We start from the raw sequence: 23,778 nt of genomic DNA on the forward strand, positions 1-23,778 counted from the left end.
CCCATCTCCTGCTTGCAGCCTCTTTTTAACCGGACCGTTCTCCCATTGAAGTGAATAGGACACCCGATGCCGTGACACACCTGTGCACCCGGACGTCCCAGAGCCTCCAAGGTGACCTTTTGGTGTGGCCTTGGACCTTGTCCCATACTCACCATAAGTCCCGAAGAACAATCCCATAAGTCGCTGCTAAGTGCCCAAATGCAATATATTTTTTTCCTCCATAGGACAAAATTACCGATCCAGAAATTGCACTGTCCATTTTTGAGAACTGTAATAATTCATAACAAAAAAAGTACTTGCCCAATTTCGATGAGCTTGGTATCTAAATTTTTTAATAAATTACGTGTAATTTGTATACATTGGTTTCGGATTTCTTTGAGTGTGGTCTCACTTACTGCCTTTGTGTTTGTAATAAATGCTAAGCACTACCCTTTGATATGCCTAACTGCTCGCCCACACTACCACAAAAGAGAGCATTTGGGGTGTCAAATTTTATCTCTGTAATTCCTTTGGATTCATGCTAGCCAGGCTGATGAGGAGTGTCACCCAAAACCGGTCCCAGGATGCTTGTTTCTGGTTCAGGGAAGACCTGGCTTGGCAGTTCGGGCTGACTATTCCCATGGGGAACAAGGTCAAGACTGTTTTGCATATGGCTGGGTCTGAACTCGGGTGGCGAAGAGAGCTAAAGAATGATGATGGATTCAACCCTGATTGGGGGTGAGTGTCTGAAAAGTTTCGGCGCTCCCTCCATCATCTCCTTGTGTTCATCCTAAATTGGCAGGGTATGCTCCCTTGTCCACTGGATTCAAGCTAGCTTGGCTGATGAGGGGTGTTACCCAGAAACCGACCCAGATCTGTTAAAGTGGGTGAGTGAAAAGTTTCAGTGCTCCGTCCATCATCTTCTTGTGTGTGATTCCTTTGTGGTTTGCCTGGACTCTCTTCATTTTGGTGTACTGTATAGAGAGCCAGCTTCCTACGCTATTATCTTTAGTATCTCTATTCTTCAATTATACATAATGGTAATTTAGTACCAATTCATAGATAATGGTTTTTAGTCCGCCATCAAACGCAAGTAGTTTCCTGTCCTTATCATGGACATTCAACTATTTCTGAAGGATATGCTCTAATACGTGTGTGACCATGGTCTCTCTGGTGTCTCCTTTGTGCTGACTTCCTGCATGCCTTTTTCCCAGCAGTTGTGGCCACTGTGCATGGAGAGGTGGCTTTCCACCCTTTAATTTGGCAGACATGGTTGCTGCCAGGCATCTTGTGTGAGCGGTCTCACCTTGTGGCTTTCAGTCACAAGGTGCCCTCTCAGCTGAGTACCTGCTGGGCCACAGGGGCCTCAGTGTCCTCAGTGGCAATGTATAATCACTAAAACTCAGCACTATACCCACATCTCATCCAAAACTGGTGGTGGACCACTTCCTAGGGCTATGACGTAGGATCAACACAGAGGGTGACTGGTGTAGTGATTACGATCATGTCCTTCTGGTGATGAGGGAAAGGGATAATTATAAAGCTATTCATGATGTGGCATTGAATTTAAGATACCCATGTAATAACCGGGTTATTGGTTAGAGTGTCTCCTTATTATATCAAAGGGGGGTGGCGACCAGGAGTGGTTGGGTCCAGCATACAAGCTCCTTACTATATCTAATGATCCAACAAGTGTATGCAGTTTCTTTTAAAGACGGTGAAACAAGTGTGTATAGGTACAGTTTATCAGAGGGGGAATATGCTCTAATAGGAGCATTTGCACACATAATTTTTAAACTAATCTGCACTATTAGCGCACACACCCTCACTTCAACAAATGGCAGTTTAATAAAAAGATCCCTGTAAAGTGCACCCTTGTGGGTGCCTGTCGTGCACTTCAGTGCCGGCCTGACGAGGAGCTTGCCCAATGATGAAGCATGACACCCATAAGGGTGTGTGTGGGCACTTGCTCCTATAGGAGCTTATTCCCCCTCTGATAAACTGTACCTATACACACTTATTCCACCGTCTTTAAAATGAACTGCATAGTCTTGTTGGATAATGGAGTGGTCTTGTAACTTCAGCAGGAAAACCACTTTAGGATCATAAGTCTGTTAACCTGCCTGAGGTCTACCATGTCAGTTTTACCTAGTGCAGGATTAGCTTTATTTAGACCTGTCATTTTGGTAATTAATTACACTCTACAGCAGTAAACTACGTGTATTTTCTTATGCTTTTGCCTGTGTAGCTCCAAAAATATTATGGGCTTGTAAACTTGTAGCTTAAAAGCAGAGCAGTTATTCTGCAGTGCCACTTACTAAATAAGCAAATTGCTAATGCAGCAGCATAAAAAAGTAAAATCTTTTTCTTCCCTACATGAAATACAGTACCCTGCAATGATTAGCCTTTGAAGTAGTTTTCAAACTTCAGTTATTAATTTTCTTATTGTTGTTCTGTTTCTTCTTCTTCTACAGACTGTTTCTGTGACAGAATCCAAAGAAAGTATACTTGGTGGGGTGCTAAAATCTCTCCTGCATAGTATGGCTTGCAATCAAAGTGCACTGTATTTGCAACATTGCTTTGCTACACAGAGGGCCCTGGTTTCTAAGGTGAGTAGTTATTTTTTAATATTATGCTACGAAGGCAGTTTTTTTCATGGTTTTTTGACAATGTAATGAACGCAAGAGGACTGAACCGTGAGCAAAGTAATGTGGGGTTTGGTGATGTGTAGTCTTCACTATATTATTTCTTCATGGAATATGAGCACTCACTCAGTCATACTTATGTGAAAGTCAGATACAGACAATTATTTTGATTTACCAAGTCTTCTGTTCCAGGTGGTCACAAATGATTGTTGTTGAGGTCTTGTTTTTAAGCTTTTGGATTCCATCTTTAAGTGGTTCTTTACAAGTTATGTGTGCGTACACCCTGCTTTTTGACATTTCTGATCAAGACTGGATCTTCAAATAATGCTGGGCTGTCTTTTAAATCATTTTTACTAAGGAATCATAACTTTTGAATCATGCAACTTTCAATCATCAGACTCCGGATGATCAGGATTACTCAGGACTAACATTTCACCTTACATCAAGAGACCATCTGTGCCAGACATACTAATCTTTGCAATATGCTAGCAACAGGTCTTGAGGTCCTTCCTGAACGTGTGCAGGGTCGGGGAGCATCTGATGTTCACAGGGAACGTGTTCCAGGTCTTGGCTGCGATGTAGGAGAAGGCTCTACCGCCTGTTCTGTTTCTGCAGATGCGGGGGACCAATGCCAGGGCGAGGTTGACGGAGCGGAGGATCCTCTTGGGTATGTGGAAGGATATTCTTTCGTTGAGGTATTTGGGTCCGATGTTGTTGAGGGATTTGTAGGCGTGGGACAAGAGTTTGAAGGTGACCCTCTCCTCGACGGGGAGCCAGTGAAGGTCTCGTAGATGTTGGGTCATGTGTTTGTGACACGGTGTCCCGAGGATTAGTCTGGCTGCTTCGTTCTGGATGGTTTGGAGTTTGTGTAGAAGGGTTCTGTTGATCCCGAAGTAGAGTGTGTTGCCGTACTCCAGTCTGCTGGTTATGAGTGCGTGAGTGACGGTTCTTCTGCGGTCGGGGGGGGATCCACTTGAGGGTCTTGCGGTGGATGTGCAGGCAGTTGAAACTGGTGGAGGCAACGGCGTTGGTTTGGCGTTTCATGGAGATGGAGGAGTCGAGGATGATGCTGAGGTTTCATGCGTGGTCTCTAGGGGTGGGTGGATTCCCGAGGACGGAGGGCCACCAGGTGTTGTCCCAGGCAGAGGTGCAGGGTCCGAGGATGAGGACTTCGGTCTTTTCTGAGTTGAGTTTCAAACAGCTGTCCTTCATCCAGGCTGCCACGTTCTTCATTCCTTCCTGGAAACAGAGTCTGGTGTCTTCGGGACTCTTCGTCAGTGAGAGGATGAACTGGGGGTCGTAGGATACAATGCTGAGCCCATGCTGTCTGACGATGGCGGCGAGGGGGGCCATGTAGATGTTGAAGAGCGTGGGGCTGAGCGATGATCCTTGGGGTACTCCGCAGTTGATATTGGTGGGTTCGGAGAGGAAGGAAGGGAGTCTGATTCTCTGGTTTCGGCTGGAGAGAAAGGATTGGATTCAGTCGAGGGCGGCTCCTTGTATCCCTACGTCGTGAAGTCTGGCTGCGAGCGTGTGGTGTGAAACAGTGTCGAAGGCTGCGGAGAGGTCTAGAAGGATGAGGGCCGCAATGTGTCCCTGGTTGAGTGAGTAGCATGCGGATGTCGTCAGTGGCGGCGAGGAGGGCGGTCTCGGTGCTGTGGTTGCGGCGGAATCCAGACTGGGAGGCGTCCAGGATGGAGTTCTCTTCGATGAAGTCGGTCAGTTGGGTGTTTACGAGTCTCTCGGTGACTATGGCCATGAAGGGGAGGAGAGAGTTGGGCCGGTAGTTTTTCAGGTCTGTTGGGTCTGCTGTCGGTTTCTTGAGGAGGGGTTTAACCTCCACCCACTTCCAGTCGTCTGGGAAGATGCCGGACAAGAAGGAGGCGTTGATGGTCCGTCCAAGTTTGGGTGAGATGGCGGCCCTGTGGAATATGTGTGGTGGGCAGGGGTCCATAGGGGCTCCTGAGTGGGTTTTCTTCATGGTCAGGGTGATGTGTTCGACGGTGGCAGGGTTCCAGGTCATGATGGGAGGCTTATCGGCGGCGTAGGGGAGGGGGGGGGGGTGTCCGGCGTTTGTTCGCTGAAGTTTATGCTTTGATTCAGAATTGACTACTCAATTATTCACATCATTTAAACCTGGAGTCAATACCCAACTCAAGAAATAATTAAACTAATCACAAATTGATTTTGCTGACAGCACAGCTCCACGTAAGATTGTTCAACTCTAAAGCAGGCTTCAGTTCTACCTAAAGCTGATGCAAGAATAACACCCATTTTACAATATAGTGTTAATGCAGTTTTCTCCCCTCAACAACGGTTATGTCTCCAACCCCCGTTCTACTTACATGCTGAGAAAAGCCTGGTTCTTGACCTGTTCACACAGTATAGACACAAATCTGAGAACAGGACAGGTTAATGTCCATAATCTGAGTTTCCCACAGTGTAGACTGATAATTGCTCAGCCGGTAAATACAATTATGCCGGATGGGATATTTGACAGTTCTAAGTGCTGTATGATTCTGAAATGCATCTCAAAGGGTGTGCCTGTGTTTCCCCCATTCCAAGATGCACATTCATATTTTGTGCAGTTTTTGTGCATGATTTGTACTAGACTGTATCAGGCAAAATTCGAGCTGGCAAATATCTGTGGGCTTTACAATTAGCATTGATTTGTAATTCCGATTCAAGCGCATACAGGATTGGCAAAACCCATTGAAGCATAAAAAGCGACGCATTTGGTAAGGGATCCTGTAGCGAATCTGACTTAAGAAGTTGTTCCCATATGCTTGCTTACTTGAAATTGCCCAAACACTTCAGGTTTCAATGACTTTATTGTCCTGACTGAAAATAAAATACAACAGTGATGCAGTGCATAAGGTCTTGAGGTCTCACTGACCTCTTCTTCAGATGACATTCAAAAGTAGGTTTAGTGGATTACAGTACCAGAATTGGAGAGCATCCTTTTCGACACAGAGTAAAAAAAGAACCTTTTAATTCAGACCAAATAAAGTGAAGAGGTATGAAATTACATTATTATTGTCAGACATACATTCCTCAAAGAGACTCGTTTGTTTAAAATAATATTATTTGCACTAATATTGTGTTTAGGAATTAGTTACAAAAAATGATAATCTGTAAATAGGAATTTTTTAGTAGAGTATTTCTACAGTGATGTTGAATTTAAAAGTGAATTGAAACGGAGTGTGTTAGAAGCCAGAAGTCAGTGCATTGTAAAGTCTGCATGAAATGGTTTCCTAAGCCTTAGATTATGGCTTGAGATGTTCTGCCTTAAGAAGGTGACTCAAACATAGAAAACCAAGTTTGAATTCATGGTTGTCAAACTAACGCTGTGGAACAATGCAGACGATGCTGTGTTTTTTATTAAAATTAATATTTCAGTTTTTTTCCAGTGTGCTCAATCATTACTCAAGTGCACTGATCCCAAATAAATGTATTCTGCATGCTAGTTTATTTATATATAAAAAGAAAAATGTAAATAGAAATACATAGGTAAATGCCACTTCCCTGTGCATGTATAGTTTGATGTATAATGAGTGCACCCTTCAGCATATCCAACCACCCTAATACATTGAATTTTTAGTTATGTCTAGACTTCGTTAGAATAGTGCCCAGATTGAAGTAAGAGGTGTGAGACTGTCTCAGATTATTTGGGTGTTGTCAAAGAATTGCAATAAAAAATGCAATATTATCAAGACTAATAAATACATATAAAATACAATTGAAACATATACTGGGATTTCGTAACAGTTAAATGGTGCCTGATCCATGGTCACCACAGTGTGTTTTAGACATGAACGGCAGTTATCAGCTCTTGTCGGCTGTGGAGTCAAATGAAGGTCATCTAACAATGATGTACTAGACTCTCTCTTATAAAGGTCCAGGAAACAACATTCCAATCATAATCAGAAATGCTTCAGCTGTTATGTGGTTATTGAAAAAGTGGAAGACTCAATGAGCATTATCACCCTGACCCCCGACTCCCTCTGAATATCAGTATTTACCCATTAACTTTCTGAAATGTCTTCTTGGCCTCTTGCCTTTTTTCAATTCTCTAGACCTTCCCAACTAGGTTCCCTTCGTGGAACTTGAAAATGTTGTAATCTATTCCTGCCTTTTTTGAGGGCAGCATCTTTAAGAACTTGAAGTTGTCATGTGCTCATTCAGAAACCCTTCAATCTCATTTAGTTCAATAAAAAGTGTCTACAGAGGGAGTTTTAAGATATTTAGTCTGTACTTAAATGATCCTCAGCCTTTTTTTGCACAGTACTTGTAACCTAAATTCAGCTTTGGACCAGCAGAAATTAAATCCAAGACTTCCCTTGTCCGTACTGAGAATTCAATTAGGAGACTTAGAATTCACGTGATCCCTACCCTTGGTAGACCATACCTCTGTGCTTGGATGGCTTAAAATAAGGAAATGTTTAATGCTGAAGAACTCTTTTATAAGTAAGATGCTGAGCTGTACCATGCTGCTTTTGTTTAACTGATTTTTTATGATGTGATTTATATAAGACATTCCCATGTCTCATTGTGTAAAAAATGTGTTTTTATTCAGTATGCTACCAGAATTAACTTTTTTGTTACTATGTAGTTTCCAGAGCTCCTGTTCGAAGAAGAAACAGAACAGTGTGCTGACCTATGTCTAAGACTGCTCCGACACTGCAGCAGTAGCATCAGTTCAATAAGATCACATGCCAGCGCTTCTCTTTACCTCCTAATGAGACAAAATTTTGAAATTGGGAATGTACGTAGACCACTATTATTACAACTTTGATAGAAACTATATCCACACTGTACTTTATTATGTCAAGTTGAACAGTCCTTGTTGATTTAATGTTCCCTCTTAGAAGAATAATTTTGATTAGTCTTCAGCTGCTTCCATATAAGAAGCACACATTAGGTTTTCAAACTGTTTGCAAATTCAGCTTTTCAGTTGTTTCCTGTGCTTTTTTGATTTTTTGCATGAACAAGATACACATTGAAAGAATACAGTAGCGCAGTACACCCACACACAGGTAATGAAGTGTAATATGAAAGTACAGTATGTGATGCTCTTGGGCTCTAAAGTATATCAATAGTACATATTCAAATTTCAATTCCAGGGTATTCAGCTTGTTTCCCAGATTTTCTGGTGCTTATGTGGACAACCTTGCATCTCGTATGCAGTCTTTTCTAATAGCTACATCTGTCTAGTCCTTGTTGACCAGCTTCCAGTTTTAAGGCATGTTACATTGAAAATATAGTTATTTTATAGTTCGTTATATACGTCTGAGGAACTTAGTTTTAGTAGAAACACTGAAAATAAATTTTAAGATGAAGGATGATTACATTTGAGAGTATAGGGACCTTTTAACAATTGGTACCAGTTCTGTTTATTTGATTTTACGTATCTCAAATGTTAAGTGCGACTAATTTACGCATGTAATGCCTACTGAAATCAAAGGATCACAATTATTCAAAACCTACAATAAGTGTAAAACTAAATAAAACCTACAAAGTCTCAGAGCAGCGGTTAAGAGGCGGACCTATGCTGTGTGTAGGTATCTCTGGTGCAACCCATGTACAGCCCTACATGATGCCCATACCATCATTTATTGTGCCACAAATTGCCTGGCTATTAGTGCCTATGCATAGGGTTAGTGCATAGGGTATGGTGGTTTACTAAAGCACCCATATGTTTTTGCACCTTTATGTGCTTGTAACCTAGCAGATGAATCATCTAAAATCTGGCAGACTCTGGAGCATAGAGATCACCGGGGAAGCTAATTGTGGGCAATAAATTGTATCCTTGCTAATAACTCTATTTTTGCCGTTATTTATAAATTGTCAGTAGATCTGTTTTTGTATAAGCAGCAAAATGTTCTTAAACAGAAATACAATAAGCCTGCCTCCTTCATGATGCATTATTACCAGTTTGTCTTTAGAAGAGTGCATACCAAATTCATAATAAAGTGTTTTCTTGTTTTGTTGATTCACTGTACAACAGAATTTTGCCAGAGTGAAAATGCAGGTGACTATGTCACTGTCATCCTTGGTGGGCACATCACAGACATTTAATGAAGAGTTTTTAAGGCGTTCTTTGAAGACCATTTTGACTTATGCTGAAGAAGATCTGGAGTTACGGGACACAACTTTTCCTGATCAGGTTACGCATTCAAATAATTAGTGATCATTGTGTCTGTAAATAGAACGTGTCATTGCTATTCAGTGCCAAATTAAAAATAGACCAACCATGGTAAAATGTGATATTAAACAACTGAATCAAGAGAAAACATGTTTGTAGCATTTAAACAAAATTGAAGTGGTTGGTTAGAGTATTGGGTAGCTTTAATATTTTTTTCCTGCATGTTTTTGCAAGTATGCCTTATTTGAGTGTGGAGAAAAGATAGGACAAGCTGCCAAAAAGTTACAACTTGCTATTCTAATTCTTTAACAGTTAAGCGGATAAAAACAAAAATGCTAATAACTTTTATAGCTTAAAATAAAAGAGATTTTGGTTGAAAAAATTATGAATAACATTTATGAACTTTTACTAATCAATACTTATTTTATGCGAAAATACTATCAATAGCACAAGTTATCAATCGAAGGTTGTTTTTAAAATGTATAGCCATTTAAAAACTTTGACTTGTTTTATAGTTTGATTTTGCTAAATGTCATGCTGAAATATCTAGCTTAGTGGAATTGTTCTTTGTTACTCATGACACACATTTGATGACATGGATTAAACTTTCTTAGATTAGCAGAAGTGAAATCAGCCAATTCTTCATAAAAGTTAGACATTCATTATTATTTATAAGTAATTATATAACGAGGTATTACTCATCTGTTGGAAAATATTACATATCTGAGTAACTATTAGTGGACAAAAGTCACTTGGATTGTCTTTTGAGAACTGTAGTCTTATAACTTCTCCACATAGCCTGATCAGTTTTGTTCTTCTGTTCAGTGAGCATTCAGGTCTCTGTAATTATAAGGTACATGCCTTTATGACTTGATGTTTCTTGCTACCAAGAACAATATAATCAAAAGTATTCCTCATTGTGCCATATTTCTGTAGTTCGTGGTACTAGGATGTGCACAAGAGCATGCTCTGTGTTTGCCAGAGGCATTTGGCCTACACTCAACTCTAATTGCTAACTGGCCCATTGAGCTACTTGTATTGTCTCTATCCTAATGCATTATAGGAATCTTGAAAAGACTTGAAGAGAAGTAACCAGCAGCTCATATTTTATCATCATTCACTTATTATTCATTCCAGTGGTTGAAAGCTACAATAGTCCCTAATTTGTAATAAGCAAAATGGGTCTTAGTGTGTTACAGACCAATCTCCATAATACATATATCCACATAACACTTTGGCTAGTTCTCATGTTTTTTTTATCCTTGACAGAACAGGATGGGATGTTTTCTAATGTGAAATTGGGATCGCCACAAGTCAGATGACAGTGGAGTAGAGTTTAGATCTTAATTTTATTAATGCTAAAAAGGACAATGTACTTGTATTATGCATGACCTCTGTGGATTCTTGCTTCTGCCCACCATCTGCCATCACTGCACCACTTTGGAAATCTTTCAAAAGATCAGAAATCTGTTTAGGTTATATAGCAACTAGAAGAGCAAGGTATTTCCCTTCAGTAGCAGTATTTTTCATGGATACATTTATCCTTTAACTGAATGCCCATCATATGCACTCAATCCTTGACTCTGGGATAGACTTGCAGTTAGCTTTTATTCTGTGTTGCCTCAACCATCTTGGGCATCAGTGGCTCAGGGAAATGAGGCTGGAGCTGATTTAAAGGGGTACAGACCTTTCCATTTATAGACCAGCAAAGTTCAATGCATTATTATTCGGCACCATGCTCATAGAAGAAACGTTGCCCTGTAATAAACCCTTGTGGCGGAACTGTGGTGTTTACTTACCTCTAGCATATAGTGTAATGCCATGAGCAAAACAAAATCCAACCTGTTTTAAAAACAATGTAGTCCATGCAAATATCTTGATACAGTTATTCTTCATGCAGGTGCAGTCCAACCATGTTATTGTAGGACTTGTAGCTAGAGTACTTACTGTGTGCATTACCTGGGATTGGCTTTTTGAATAGTCATGCTGATCTGTTGTATTTTCTGGGATTTAGGTTTCTCTAAATTTCATTTATAATGCCTGTTTACCCATTTCTCGCCTTCAGTCTATAAATGGGCCTCGTGTAGCAGAATTATGTCATATTTTTCTTATGCAGCCAATGCAGCAGATCCCTATGTTTCATGGGCGATTTAAGCCCCTGAATATCTAAACATGTTAATTTACTTTATCCAATCTCTGAACTTAACATTCTGTTCTGGAGAATTTAAGGGTCTCTTCCAGACCTAAGATTCATGCTTCAACTTCGTCAGACTTGACATTAGGCAAGGATTGATTCCAACATAATAACAGATGTATCTTTTGTGGGATTATGAATGGTATCTTCTCCCTACTGTAATAAAGAAGCAGGATACTAACCCAATAACAATAGATAAAAAGGTGAGGCAACAGTAACAATGATCTAGCCTCCCTCCAAAAGGTCGTAAAAACGAATAAAAGGAGAAGATCAAAAGGAATTCAAAAGCATTAGAAGTTGAATGCAAGATATTATTTTCTGTGAGAGCATTTCAAACATCTAAGAGGGATCTATATTTGGAAAACCTGCAGAGACATGGAGCACTCTGTACTGCCGCAATAATTTATTCATAGTCTTTGTTGTTATTATAGCTTAATTCTAAAATAGGATTGTAATCAAAACCATCAATAATATTAATTGGAACTGCCTTTCAGACCTACTTCTAGTTCTAACTTACAATACTCTTACCCACAGAAAGTATTATAATTCACCTGCCCTTCATTGTCTCTTACCATTAATTTTGTAGAACATTCTTCAGTAGTAAGCATTAAAGAAAGATAATGACATCCCATCTCCAGTGATTCCTCCATTTGCAATCTGTCCTGATTTCTCTTGGCAAGTTATTAGGCGATCGTTGTGTTTGAATGAATGAAATATAATGTGTAAAGCATTGCTGCTACCCCAAAGTGCGTCCTGGCACCAGCAGTCTCTCGCACACATCAAGGTACTGAAAACCTTTTTCTAGTTGAAAGATTCATGTTTTTAGGTTTTTTTCTAAAGGCCATGTGATCAGCAGTGCTTTTTAGCTCCAAAGTAAGGGTGTTTAGCAGATAGGTGAGAGATGAATTTCCCTCCTTGTCTGCAATTCTTGAACTTAGGAACCGCCAAAAGGTCCTGTTCGACAGAGCGGAGCTGACGGTGAGGAAGATACCTGAAAAATGTATTTCAAATGTTCAATTGGCCAGCATTGTTCACAGCTTTGTGCGTAAAGCATACTTTGAACATGATCCGCTTTTGCATGGGAAGCCAGGGAAGAATTTCAAGGTGGGTGCTAATTTGCATACATCTGGGGATCAGGCAAGAGTCTGCATTCTGATTCCTTTGTAAGTGTTGAATGGGGTACTGTGGCAGACCCAAGTATAGCTAATATACGTAGTCAAGATGGGCATATAGTGCTTGCACTATGGTCTGAGGGGACGAGGTGGGAATCAAAGGTAGGATTTTTCATAGAAGCATGAATATATAGAAGCAGGTGCAGATACCGGATAGATTTGAGTAGAAAAAGAGAGCTGATTGCCAAACCCAATCCCTAACTTTCTTGTGGAGCATGCAGGTTTCGGGGGAGGGGGGGGGGGTCATAATACTTATGGCCACCACTGCGTATTCCACTATATGGGTTATTTGCCAAAGAATATGATCTCCATTTTTTCTCCACTTAACTTGAGGTTGTTTTTGTTAATCCACCCGGCACAGTGAGAACACATTCAAAGTATTCTGGAGGTATCAATACTCAGACCATTGTCATCTGACTAGGTAAAAATGCCATAAATTCACTTTCACAAACCCTTTGTTGTTTGTAGCCCTTCTATCCAAATTCATAATGACCAGAATAGATGCAATTCAGATTTTAGGAAAAAAGCATAATTTCCTTTCTTGCCCATGCCACCTCCTTTCCCATGGACAGCTCTATGCATGGGTCTCTAGGCAGGTGTAGTAAAGGCAACAGTACTAAACATTTATTCCACTCCCCACTAAGCTCTGCAAAGCCCATTTCTACTGACACCATGATAGGCAAATACAAATCTGACACTGGATTGGTGATTTAGTATACTGAGACTCCTTGTATTTCTAGCATACACTATGCATTCATTCAGCTTCAATGCCTTAAGGTTTTTAGCACCTTACTTATAAGCAATCTTCCGTTGCTTTTGATTGTATTGTAATGTGAAATACTAAAATGCCACCGATGCTGCTTAGAATATGTTTGGAGTAACTTCCATTTTATTATAGGTTCAAGACCTTGTGTTCAATCTTCATATGATCCTCTCAGACACTGTTAAAATGAAAGAACACCAAGAAGACCCAGAGATGCTCATTGATTTGATGTACAGGTAATGTGAATATGAGGGTTAATTTAGTATAATTCTTCAGACAACTCATAGGTGTTTTTAAGTCACTAATGCCCCTAGTACAATCAGCTCTTCAAAGTATTCAGATTTAATGGAGTTGTCCTTAACACAAATAATACCTGCACCTTGTGAACGAGACAACAGGTCTTAGTCTCATAGCAGTGATTTCAGTGCTCATTTTTGAGCTACAGTTGCCCTCTTTTCATTCCGTTTACTTACATTTTGAATATGTGCTTCCTTTTCTTCTCTGCATATTGCAAGAATTTTCAGAGTCCCAGGCAGAATTATTTTCTTTTCCGTTCAGACATTCTCCTTAGAAATAAGACATTTATTAGTCCATTTGTTGAATTTGGTTGCCATTTTGGGGCCATTTGTTGTGGCATCAAAAGGCAGCACTTTCAGTGGATACCATTGTTACGACAACCTGTGCTCTTTATTCACATTCTTCCCTTGTTGACTGAGTTAATAAGTGGAAATAGGACCATCTAATGTTGTGTGCATTAGGCTTCCTATCAGAAGACTAGCATCTTCACCTGTAATAAGTTTTTGACAACCGTAATATAAATGTTGATGGCTAGAGGCTTGATGGACTCTTAACCATGACTCCTCCGAAATCAGGCATCCATAACCACATTTAAAGATTGAACAACGATATCCTTAATTGACAGAGTCAATATTTTGTCATTTGTTGGTGCACAAAACTTCCTTTAACCCCTTCCCCGCTCATGACGGAACCGCTCCGTCATGAGCCACGGTTGCCGTGTGCTCATGACGAAACGGTTCCGTCATGACACGACCGTTGGCGGCCGCTCCGCCCACGCGGCGCTGTTTCCCTGCCTGTGCGGGGGGACATCGCAACTGGGCGGAGTCATGACGGAACCGTTCCGCCATGAGCACAGCTCAACTGTGGCTCATGACGGAGCGGCTCCGTCATGAGCACCGGGCCACCGCGCTGCCCCCCCGCACCCCCCAGCGCCGCGGCGGAATTCCCGCCGCGGCGAAGGGGTTAAGTGAACCAAATACCATCAGCCATTAAAAAAACAAAAATAGTGAAAGAATATATAGGGCCAATGTTGACCTCATTCAAAAACATTAACACTTTCCCCTTTGCAGTTTGCCTAGTTGGGGATGGAGCAAACATGATTTGTTCCAGTACATATTGCATAAATATTCACATACCAAAGTGAAAAATGGACTGAACTGAATATGTTTTATTTGTGCTTTATTTCCACAAGTAAGATTAGAACAGATCCATTTCTCTGCTTTTATAATGTGACGATGAAATTAAGTTTGAAGCAGAATCAATTTTGTCATTGTATTATTATTAATGCTTCTTCAATGTTTCTTAATTTTAAAACATGGGCCTCTGATCCCTTTTTAGTTAAAATGTATTACAGATGTAACATGATTGTTAAGCAAAATGTGTGTGTTTACTGAAGAATAATAGGCATTTTCTCAGTTTGTGCAGCAATACAAAGTTTACAATGTCTGGCCAAGTAAATTTAAAAATAACGATGCATTAAGTTGAAGTTCTTGATGGAAAAAACAAACAGATGTTATACTAAATTAAGTCATCAGAGTGAGTACATTATGATGCTGAAGAGATAAGAAATTCTTTAAAAAAAATCCATGTGGTGAGATATTGCTTTTAAAAACATAAAATATTGTTTGCAACCAATCCCTGGGGCTTGGTATGCTCAAATAGTACTCCCGAGAGGCTGTCTGGTTATTATTACTTCTGTGTTCTGCAAGGGTCTGGAGCTCTTTATGTGCTAATGTGAGATACTATTTGAATGTATTTCTTGTAGAAAGGTTCAGTGAAGATATTTGGTAATTTTTCTGTGCAATCCCCTCTGCTAGCAGCTAAGAGTGAAAGGTTTCTGTTGGCCATGAAACACTGGAAAATACTTTTCTATACAGGACCTTTGTCATACAGATGTTCTGGGCAAATAGGTTTTCAGTATAGTAGTTCCTTCTGTTTAAACCCAGCAAATCATGATAGATGCTGATTTGGGTGCTACTCAGCTTTTATATTGCTCTAAGTTGCTCTTTTTGAATCTCTAATTCTTTAATTTCTTACCAAATTTGGTTCTAAGGGGTAACACTTGTAAGGTCATCAGACAACCGTGTAAGCACCTGGGTGATATAGCAGTGACAATTATTTTGTTTAGCCATAGCCCAGATTCATCAGCCAGTCTTCACATATAGTGGATGTTTTAAAACTGCGGGTAAAGAAAATAAGAGATTTTCAAGGGTTTCATATATTAGGAGCTAGCTTCCACTGTACCTTATGAACTGTCGGAAAGGGTAATTCCATATTACACTCAACTCTGGTATGGCAAGCAGTTCTCTGCCCTTGCTCACCTGACATAAGCACCCAAATTATGGTGGTTTCAAAGCCAAGGAAGATGCCCACCTTCTTTCAGAAAGGTGGAGTTCCTGGCATAAAACGAAAGGTCTTAGGATCTGCAGAAGTTGCAAGGTGACAGTTAAAATGTGTTGCTCCTCCATTAGGTCCTGTTTCTTTTCAGCATCCTATCAGGAAATTTAAAGGAGGATTTGTACATTACTTACTCATTTGATCAAAGAAATGGGAATGAAAGAGAAGGACTGCAAACACCTAGGCGGTGCTTTAATTAGTTTTCCCAGTCCTTAAACTTCCTGCCTTAATGTGGAACACAAAAAGTGAAAAACTAGCACGCTACCATAATCTGATTACGTACTTGAGGTGTCCTTCACACGTCCGTGTGGAAAAACCCTTAGCTTTTTAAAAGAACCCTCACCCACTAAACCTAGTTAGTGGCATGCTTCATCATTGGGTTACCACCCGAGACACCCAGTGCATCAGGGGTGTAATGCAATGCCTGATTACAGCAGAGCCGTTTTTTTGTGATACTCAAATGAGGAAAAAGGTTGCCTCAGGGTTACCAACCAATGAAGCTGTATTTAATAATGGTAAAAACTGTGGTGGATGTGCTCTGAGAAGGTAATGAACTCTCACATCCTGGGTCGACATGTTTCAGCCACAATATTTCATTGCCCCCTGGGTCAGTATGGCTTTCTTCAGGACCAGTGTTGCGTGCACGCGCTAAGGCTTGCGATCTAGATTTCACGTGTCGTGACTTACGATTTGTCTGTGTTACTCCTCTTGAGTTTCTGTATTGAATATAAAACGAGAAAGACATCATGGTTGCAGAGTAGCAGATCGGTCAAGGGAGCATAGGCGTAGCACTCCCAATGCGCTTACGCTGTGCATTGAGTTCCAGGCTTGATGAAACCTCCGTTACCCCAGAAGGAACTCGCAGTAATTACTACTAACTTCCCAATGTGGAACAAACTCACCTGATGGGGAAAGAGTAGGCTACAGGGCCCAGCAGAGACGCATTAAAAATTATTCCCATCAAAATGCTTGACTAATTCACAGCTTATAAACAAATGTAAAAGGGCAGGTAATAAGTAAAAGATGGCCAACCAGGAGACAATTGTTAGTTATAGGATATACCGATTCCAACTATACCTCAATAAACATGCAAAAATAACTCCTGTGACCTGAAAACAGAAAAACAGACTCATTGTGCAAAAGCAAAACTTAAAAAATTTGAACCCTACATAAAAAGGAGAGGGACCGGATGTTAGCTAGCACGTTTGCATCCCTGAGTAGTGATAACAAGCAGTGAGGTCACCAGGGCTTCCTTTCTAAAGTGATGAGATTCACTTCAAATGGGTCAAAGTTTGTCAGGAATTTAAAATTCTAGGGCTTGGGCTTTGCCAGCACTGGCATAGTGTGGACGCTCTAGTCAAGATTTTCCAACCCAACCCGTCCGTTTGTTTTAAATGCAGTTTTCAAGCTGTCTTATTAAGAAAGAGGTGCAGGGTGCCCAAAAGCTGAGGGGCACGGCGAGGCTGTCTTTGCATGCTGAGAAGGGCAGTTTTCAAGCACAGCAGCTGGGAAGAGCGAAGTAGAGAAAAGACTTCACAGATGCCAACCCCACCACAGCACATTACGATTTAGCGCACAATGGGGGGCGTGGTTTGGACGCCGGAGAAGATGGCGGCTTAGCGCACTGCTCCTCCCGTGGTTGTGAAGCACGGAGCAATTTGGGGGGTCAAAGTCAAGCCGTGACTGACGATAATGACTGATTTGGTGATCGGAGGTTAATGCCTGACTCTGGGACGATTTTGAGACGCCTAGGCAGCCCTGACAGCGAGTTTTTGACGAGTGCCCTGGAGACCGATCCCGAGCGAGACATGCAACCGTAGAACCCTGCTGGTCACCGGGCGGATGCTGGCGCTGCCTTCTTGGAGGGTCGGAGGGACTACACCGACGCCACACCAAAGAGTGAGTGGGACTGCGTGAGGGGCTAAATAAGGTGGTGCATCCCCGACATGCTGGGTAACGCCGATATGCAAAATAATGGCGATGGGAATCTATGAGGTCCCGGCATGTTCATCGGAGCATGAGTCAGACTTAAATGAGGCTTAAATGAGAAAAGAGGTCAGCGCGGGATCACCGCTGAGCATATGAAGGGTAAAACACTCTGTGGCATATATTTATCACCCCCAATGTACTAGGCTTTGCCGGTAATCACCGATGTATGGCAGACACAAAATGACGGCTGCAAAGGGTTTCCGAGGCTCCTGTGTGTTCGTTGGAATGCGAGGAAGGCTTTATTAAGGAGGGAGGTCAGCGCGGGACTGCCAATGAAGCGCACGACGGGTGAAGTACTTTCTGAGTAATGCTGCAAATGATGTACAAGATCACAAATAAGAGTTAGATTGGTACGTGGGATTGCTCCTTCACGAAATGGCGGCAGTGGCGGCGGATAGCAGGCTCCTCTGGAGACACTGAACTCAGCGGTTGGATATTGGGCATTCACTTACTCAACACATGGAGTATGCATGGAGGGCATACTGAGCACTATTGAAGGCAAGAAGTATTGCACAATGTAATGCTGATACTGCAGGAGGCTCCCTAATTGCATGTGTACCGGTTGTGCAGCTAATGTCCGCGTTTGCAGCGCAGGGGATCCGAGCAGTACATGGATCGCAGAAAACTGAGGAGAAGGCGTGAGTGGCTCGGATTTGCGGAGCGGAGGGATAAAGCAAGGTGAATGGTGGTGCAAGATGGTCGGAGCGTGATGAGTGCGTTGTGATGGGAGATCGACGACACCGCTCCCCCTGCACGACATGCTGGCCACAGGTAGGGCGCTGATGTATGCTCTACGGTTTTGAGTCCCTAACCACACCGCTATCGGGGAGAGACCAAATAGAAGGATCCTTGCCAAGGTGAATATCTTCGGGCTTGGTAGCTGAGTTAAGCAGCTTCTACGAGTGATCACAAGATGGGAAATAAAGAAACAAAGAACCTAAAAAGACTTAAAGCTGAACCACCTAATCCGATCTCACCTGTCAAAGGTAAAAAGGATGTGACCGATACGATGGACATAATACTGAATAAACTAGAAGAGGTGAGGGAGATTGCGAAGTCCACAAAAGAAGAAATTGTAGCCATCCGTAAGGACATCCGAGACACTAATGCCAGACTGACGGAGTCAGAATCAAGAATCAGTCGCCTAGAGGATTCAGAGACCAAAACCTGTAGCTCCCTGAAACACCTACATATCTCCACAGAACAGATGTCAAGGAAGCTGTCGAAATTGGAGGACAGAAATCGGAGAGGAAACCTACGTATCTTTGGGATACCGGAGGGGTCAGAAGAGAAATACGGGTCCTGTGTCCCATTTCTGGAGGCATGGTTCTCGCAGGCAACCAACCTTAACTTTCATCACCCACTGGAATTTGACAGAGCTCATAGGTTCATGCCGGGCCAAAAAGGACCGCGACCTATTGTTTGTAAACCATTGCGTTACCAGCATGTGGACCAAATACTATCATTTGTGCGCAAAAATAACCACGTACTATGGAAATCTAGTAAGGTGTACATATCACAGGACTACAGTAAAGAAACTGTCGATACAAGGAAAGCCTTTCTTGCTTTGCGACCACAGTTGAAGTCGCTGGGCCACCAATTTGGTTTTGTGGGTCCGGCAAAGTTCTGTGTCTTTATCAAGGGTTCTCCGCAGGTTTTCACAGATCCGCTAAAACTCAGGCAATGTCTGGAAGGAGGCGAGGAGCTACACATGGATACATCATCAGTGGCCTCTACTTCCTCCTCTAAACAGGATTCTTTGTTTCCGTAGCAGATTATTATGCCGCTGTGTCATTTGTGGTCATACAATGTTGGGTCCTGATGTACTGCTGTACTGTTGCAATGTTGGGCTCTGTTCATGGAGTAGGGGGAGACGCAAGTTTTATCTTATGTGCTCTTGGGTGGTTTGTGCCTTGTTCGAGTGCTGATTACTGGTCACGAATCGTTACTAACTACTAATCGTTAATTGGTATGCACTAGTGGTCCCCAACCAGTCAAGAAGTAGGGAGGTGCATCTAATGCATGTATATAAGGGGATCTTGCATCGTATGGTATTGAGTCCTTTGGGATAGATGGATAGATGGGAGGCCTGCTCGGCTGTGCTTTTTGTTAAGTTAGGTTAAGTTCAGTGAGGATGGGTAGTTAATGTTGAGAACCCCACTGGGGGGTGGTCCAACGGCAGCTCTGTCTGTATCAGTTAGTTGTTACTTAAACAGGTACTGTGGCTTAATGGGCGCACAAGTTATGTGCTGTTTTATATGTTGGGTTAATTCCCGAATTGCCAACATGGATACGAATTGAGGCCATGGGAGGGACACTATTTTTTCCGTGTCACCATGTCTACTAGCTTATCTCGGGGTGGGGAGGTGGGGGAGGGTGATTGGGAGGGAGAGGGGGAGGAGGGAGGATGGGAGAGGGAGATAGGGTGGGGTACATGTTTGATCTCTGTGTTAATTTTCTTTTATGTCGTTGTTTATGTCATGTTCCAATGCATACCAGGTCCAACATCATTTTACTGCCAATGCCTATGCCGATTGCACTGCCACGACCCTGCTAGTGTTTGTCATGTTCCAATGCATACCAGGCCCAAAATCATTTTACTGCCAATGCCTATGCCAATTGCACTGCCACGACCCTGCTAGTGTTTATGTCATGTTCCAATGCACACCAGGTCCAACATCATTCTCCTGTCAATGCCTATGCCGATTGTACTTTTACCTTCATGCCAGTGCTGTGAGAGTTGGGGTGTTCTTGGAGAGAATGAGGGAGGTCTATATAAATACATTTAAGTGTAGTCTATTAACAATTCACCATGTTAGCTATTGAATGGCTATGTCATTATCCACAATTGACACTCCTATAGGCGTAACAAGAGTGAATAACTTGAAAATACTCTCTCTCAACGTCAAGGGTCTCAATCAGCCAGTTAAGCGTCAGAAGGTCCTGGATTATTTACGTAGGCAAAAAGGCGATATAGTACTGTTGCAGGAATCTAAACTTGAGGCTTCACAGTTTCATACTCTCAGGAATAAATTCTTTGTTGAGGTCGCAGGGTCAGAGGCGATAGGAAAGAAAAATGGGATCCTGACATTGATTGCAAAAAAATCTAACGTAGATTTGCTCTCCTCCGCTTCTGACTCCAAAGGGCGGTGGGTTACGACCAAGCTGACTAAAGATGATACTGAATTCTATGTTACGAATGTCTATGCTCCTAATACATGTGACCTAACTTTTTGGTCCGATCTGGCCAAGCAACTCGAGACTATCCCTGATTCAGCCATACACATTCTGGCGGGGGACTTTAACCTACCATTTGATCCAGTATTGGATAGGGATTCCAGATGCTCCTTTCGAAGCAATAGATCTCATAGGGCCTTCACTAATCTATGTACTCGATTCCATTTAGTAGACACATGGAGGTTGCAGAACCCTGATGAGAGGGATTATACCTTTTACTCTCCTCCACATGATTCATTCTCCAGGATTGATTATTTATTCATTACAAAGAATGGCATTCCCAGAATTGAAGGAACATCCATAGAACCAAGGGTTTTATCCGATCACTCATGTATCTCCCTATCTATCTCCAACGTCAAATCTTCTACTCAACAATCAATCTGGAGGTTTAATGAGGAGGTCCTCGAAAAAGAACAGCATAGGGTAGCGATCGAGACCGCGATTAGAGCGTACTTAGAGCATAACAGTAGGGGAGACACTACTGATTTGATTCGTTGCGAGGCGCTAAAGAGTACGATAAGAGGGGTCGTTATTAAAATAAAATCTGCCATAAACAAGAACCACAATAAAGCTCTGGAGACTTTAGAAGGAGAAATTGCCGCTCTAGAGAAGAAACACTTGTCTGATAGGAAGGAAGAAACACTGAATAAACTAGCCAATAAGAAGTATGAATATAACAAAATAGTAAGTGAAAGAGCGGGGATTTGGTTAACTAGGAGGAAACAATTCAAACTCTGTGAATCCAATAAGGCAGGGAAGAGCCTCGCTGCATACCTCAAATTCAAAATACAGAAAAATACGATAAATTCCATCAAAGATCAGGGGGGAACAGCACACTCGGACCCGGTCAAGATAGCGGAGGTATTCAAACAATTTTATGAGCAACTTTATGCCAAGAATACAGAGGTAGTCGACTCCAAAATTGAGGGTTATTTGGATGAGTGCAATCTTCCCTCCCTCTCCACTACGGATCGTGATGACCTTAACGGTCCCATCACGCTTCAGGAAGTCGAGATGGTCATTAAGTCGTTAAAATGCGGTAAGGCACCCGGACCGGACGGGTTCACTGCTAGATTCTATAAGGGCTTGTCCTCACTTATATCACAACCACTCTTGCACCTATTTCAAGAAATCAGTACTATAGGGGAGGTGAAAGGTACGCTATCGGAAGTCATTATTGCGGTGCTTCCAAAAGAAGGGAAAGATCCAACGTTACCAAAGAATTATAGGCCTATCTCACTCATTAATCTTGATTGTAAGCTTCTAGCCATGATTCTGGCTAACCGACTTCAAAAGGTCCTGCCCAAACTGATACATGCTTCACAGGCGGGTTTTTTAAAACATAGACTGTCCAGTGATAATACCAGAATACTGGTGCATGTACTCGAAAAAGCAAAACTGTTATCTACCCCTACTGTTGCAATCACACTTGACGCCGAAAAGGCATTCGACAGAGTCGACTGGAACTATTTGAATGCAGTCCTAAATAAGTTCAACCTGGGTCAATTTTTTACAAAGATGGTGATGTCTCTATATTCTTGTCCCTCTGCTAGAGTTAGAGCTGGCGGCTCATTTTCCTCCGCGTTTCAATTGCACCAAGGCACCAGACAGGGATGTCCTCTCTCACCCTCACTGTTTTTACTGGCCATTGAGCCATTTCTCTATCACTTGAGAACTAACGATGGTATTGCTGGAATCCCATTTGAAGATTGTATAATAAAGTTGACCGCATATGCGGATGATGTCTTAATAGTATCAAGAAAGGGCGGAAGAAGCTATACCGGCCCTCATTTCTACCATTGACGATTTCTCCAGGGTGTCGGGATACAAGTTGAATAAAGATAAAACAGAGGTTAAATTGTTGAATAATTTGGGTAATAGAGAGGTTATGGGGGACTCTGGCTTGACGTGGCAGCCAGGCTGATTTAAATATTTGGGGCTGGAATTTGATAAAGATCTAATCACAACATTGGGGGTTAATGAAAGCTTGACTCTGAAGAAAATATCTAAATTACTAGAGGGATGGTCCCCGAAATTCCTTTCATGATGGGGCAGGGCGGAATCTTTAAAGATGATGGTGACCCCATTGGTAAACTATCTGGCGAGAATGTTACCAATGACATTTTCGGAGGCCTTCTTGACAAAGGTGGATGGGCTATTTGGTAGGTTCTTGTGGCAGGGGAAGAAACCCAGGATATCTATGAAGAAGCTACAGCTATCAAAAGGAAAAGGCGGCTTGGGTCTCCCTAGCTTCAGGAACTATCAGACGGCCTTTCTATGAAAACAAGGGGCACAGTGGTTGACTGAGGATGCGGATTACACTCCGCTGTGGATTGGGATTGAAAAATCTCTGATTGGTAATGCCCCTCTTATAGCATTGCTCTCAATGGATCTATCCCATCTCCCCCACTCCAAATACATCCTACTAAACACTAGAAGAGCACTTCTGAGACCAGATCAAACTCATAAAGTCGGATTGCTGTGGAGAAAGTCTACTATGGTATCTTTATGGTATAATCCATCACTTAAAATGGAAGGGAAACTTCTGCAATGGAGGGGTTGGTCTATGAAAGGAATTAACCTGGTGAATGACTTATTTGAGGGGGGCATCCTTTGCCGTTCTCCTCGCTCCAGGCCAGCCACAATCTGTCACCAATGGATTTCTATGACTTTTTGAAACTCAAAGTCATTCTGTCTACTCGCTCCCTCAACTCGAATGACCCTTGGCTTAAGACCCATGTTCCACGACTTATGAAGTCGGGTCACTTTGTCTCCAAAATTTATAAGTTGCTTCTCCCTGCCCCAAGGAAGGCGCACAAGAAAAATGAATCCAAGTGGGAATCTGAACCTAACTCTACCGGTTTAGTATTTGACTGGGATTTGATACATGCTGCTGCCCTAACGAATAAGATCTCCCCGATTCTAGCCCAAACCAAATACATGCTCATTAATAGGACATA

At 42.0% G+C, this 23,778-nt stretch overlaps 1 protein-coding gene across 13 annotated transcripts in view; it reads left to right on the forward strand.

Moving 5' to 3' along the window:
* Positions 1-23,778, forward strand: part of DOCK7 (dedicator of cytokinesis 7) — an 888,535-nt gene that overhangs the window by 672,414 nt on the left and 192,343 nt on the right. For all 13 annotated transcript variants that reach the window (XM_085602421.1, XM_085602422.1, XM_085602423.1 and 10 more), the window contains 4 exons: positions 2,454-2,588; positions 7,237-7,389; positions 8,632-8,790; positions 13,034-13,134. In XM_085602421.1, the coding sequence (XP_085458547.1) occupies positions 2,454-2,588; positions 7,237-7,389; positions 8,632-8,790; positions 13,034-13,134 (548 nt within the window). The remainder of the gene's footprint in view (positions 1-2,453; positions 2,589-7,236; positions 7,390-8,631; positions 8,791-13,033; positions 13,135-23,778) is intronic.

This window comes from Triturus cristatus, chromosome 4_2 (genome assembly GCF_964204655.1).
Source record: "Triturus cristatus chromosome 4_2, aTriCri1.1, whole genome shotgun sequence".
NCBI lineage: Eukaryota > Metazoa > Chordata > Amphibia > Caudata > Salamandridae > Triturus > Triturus cristatus.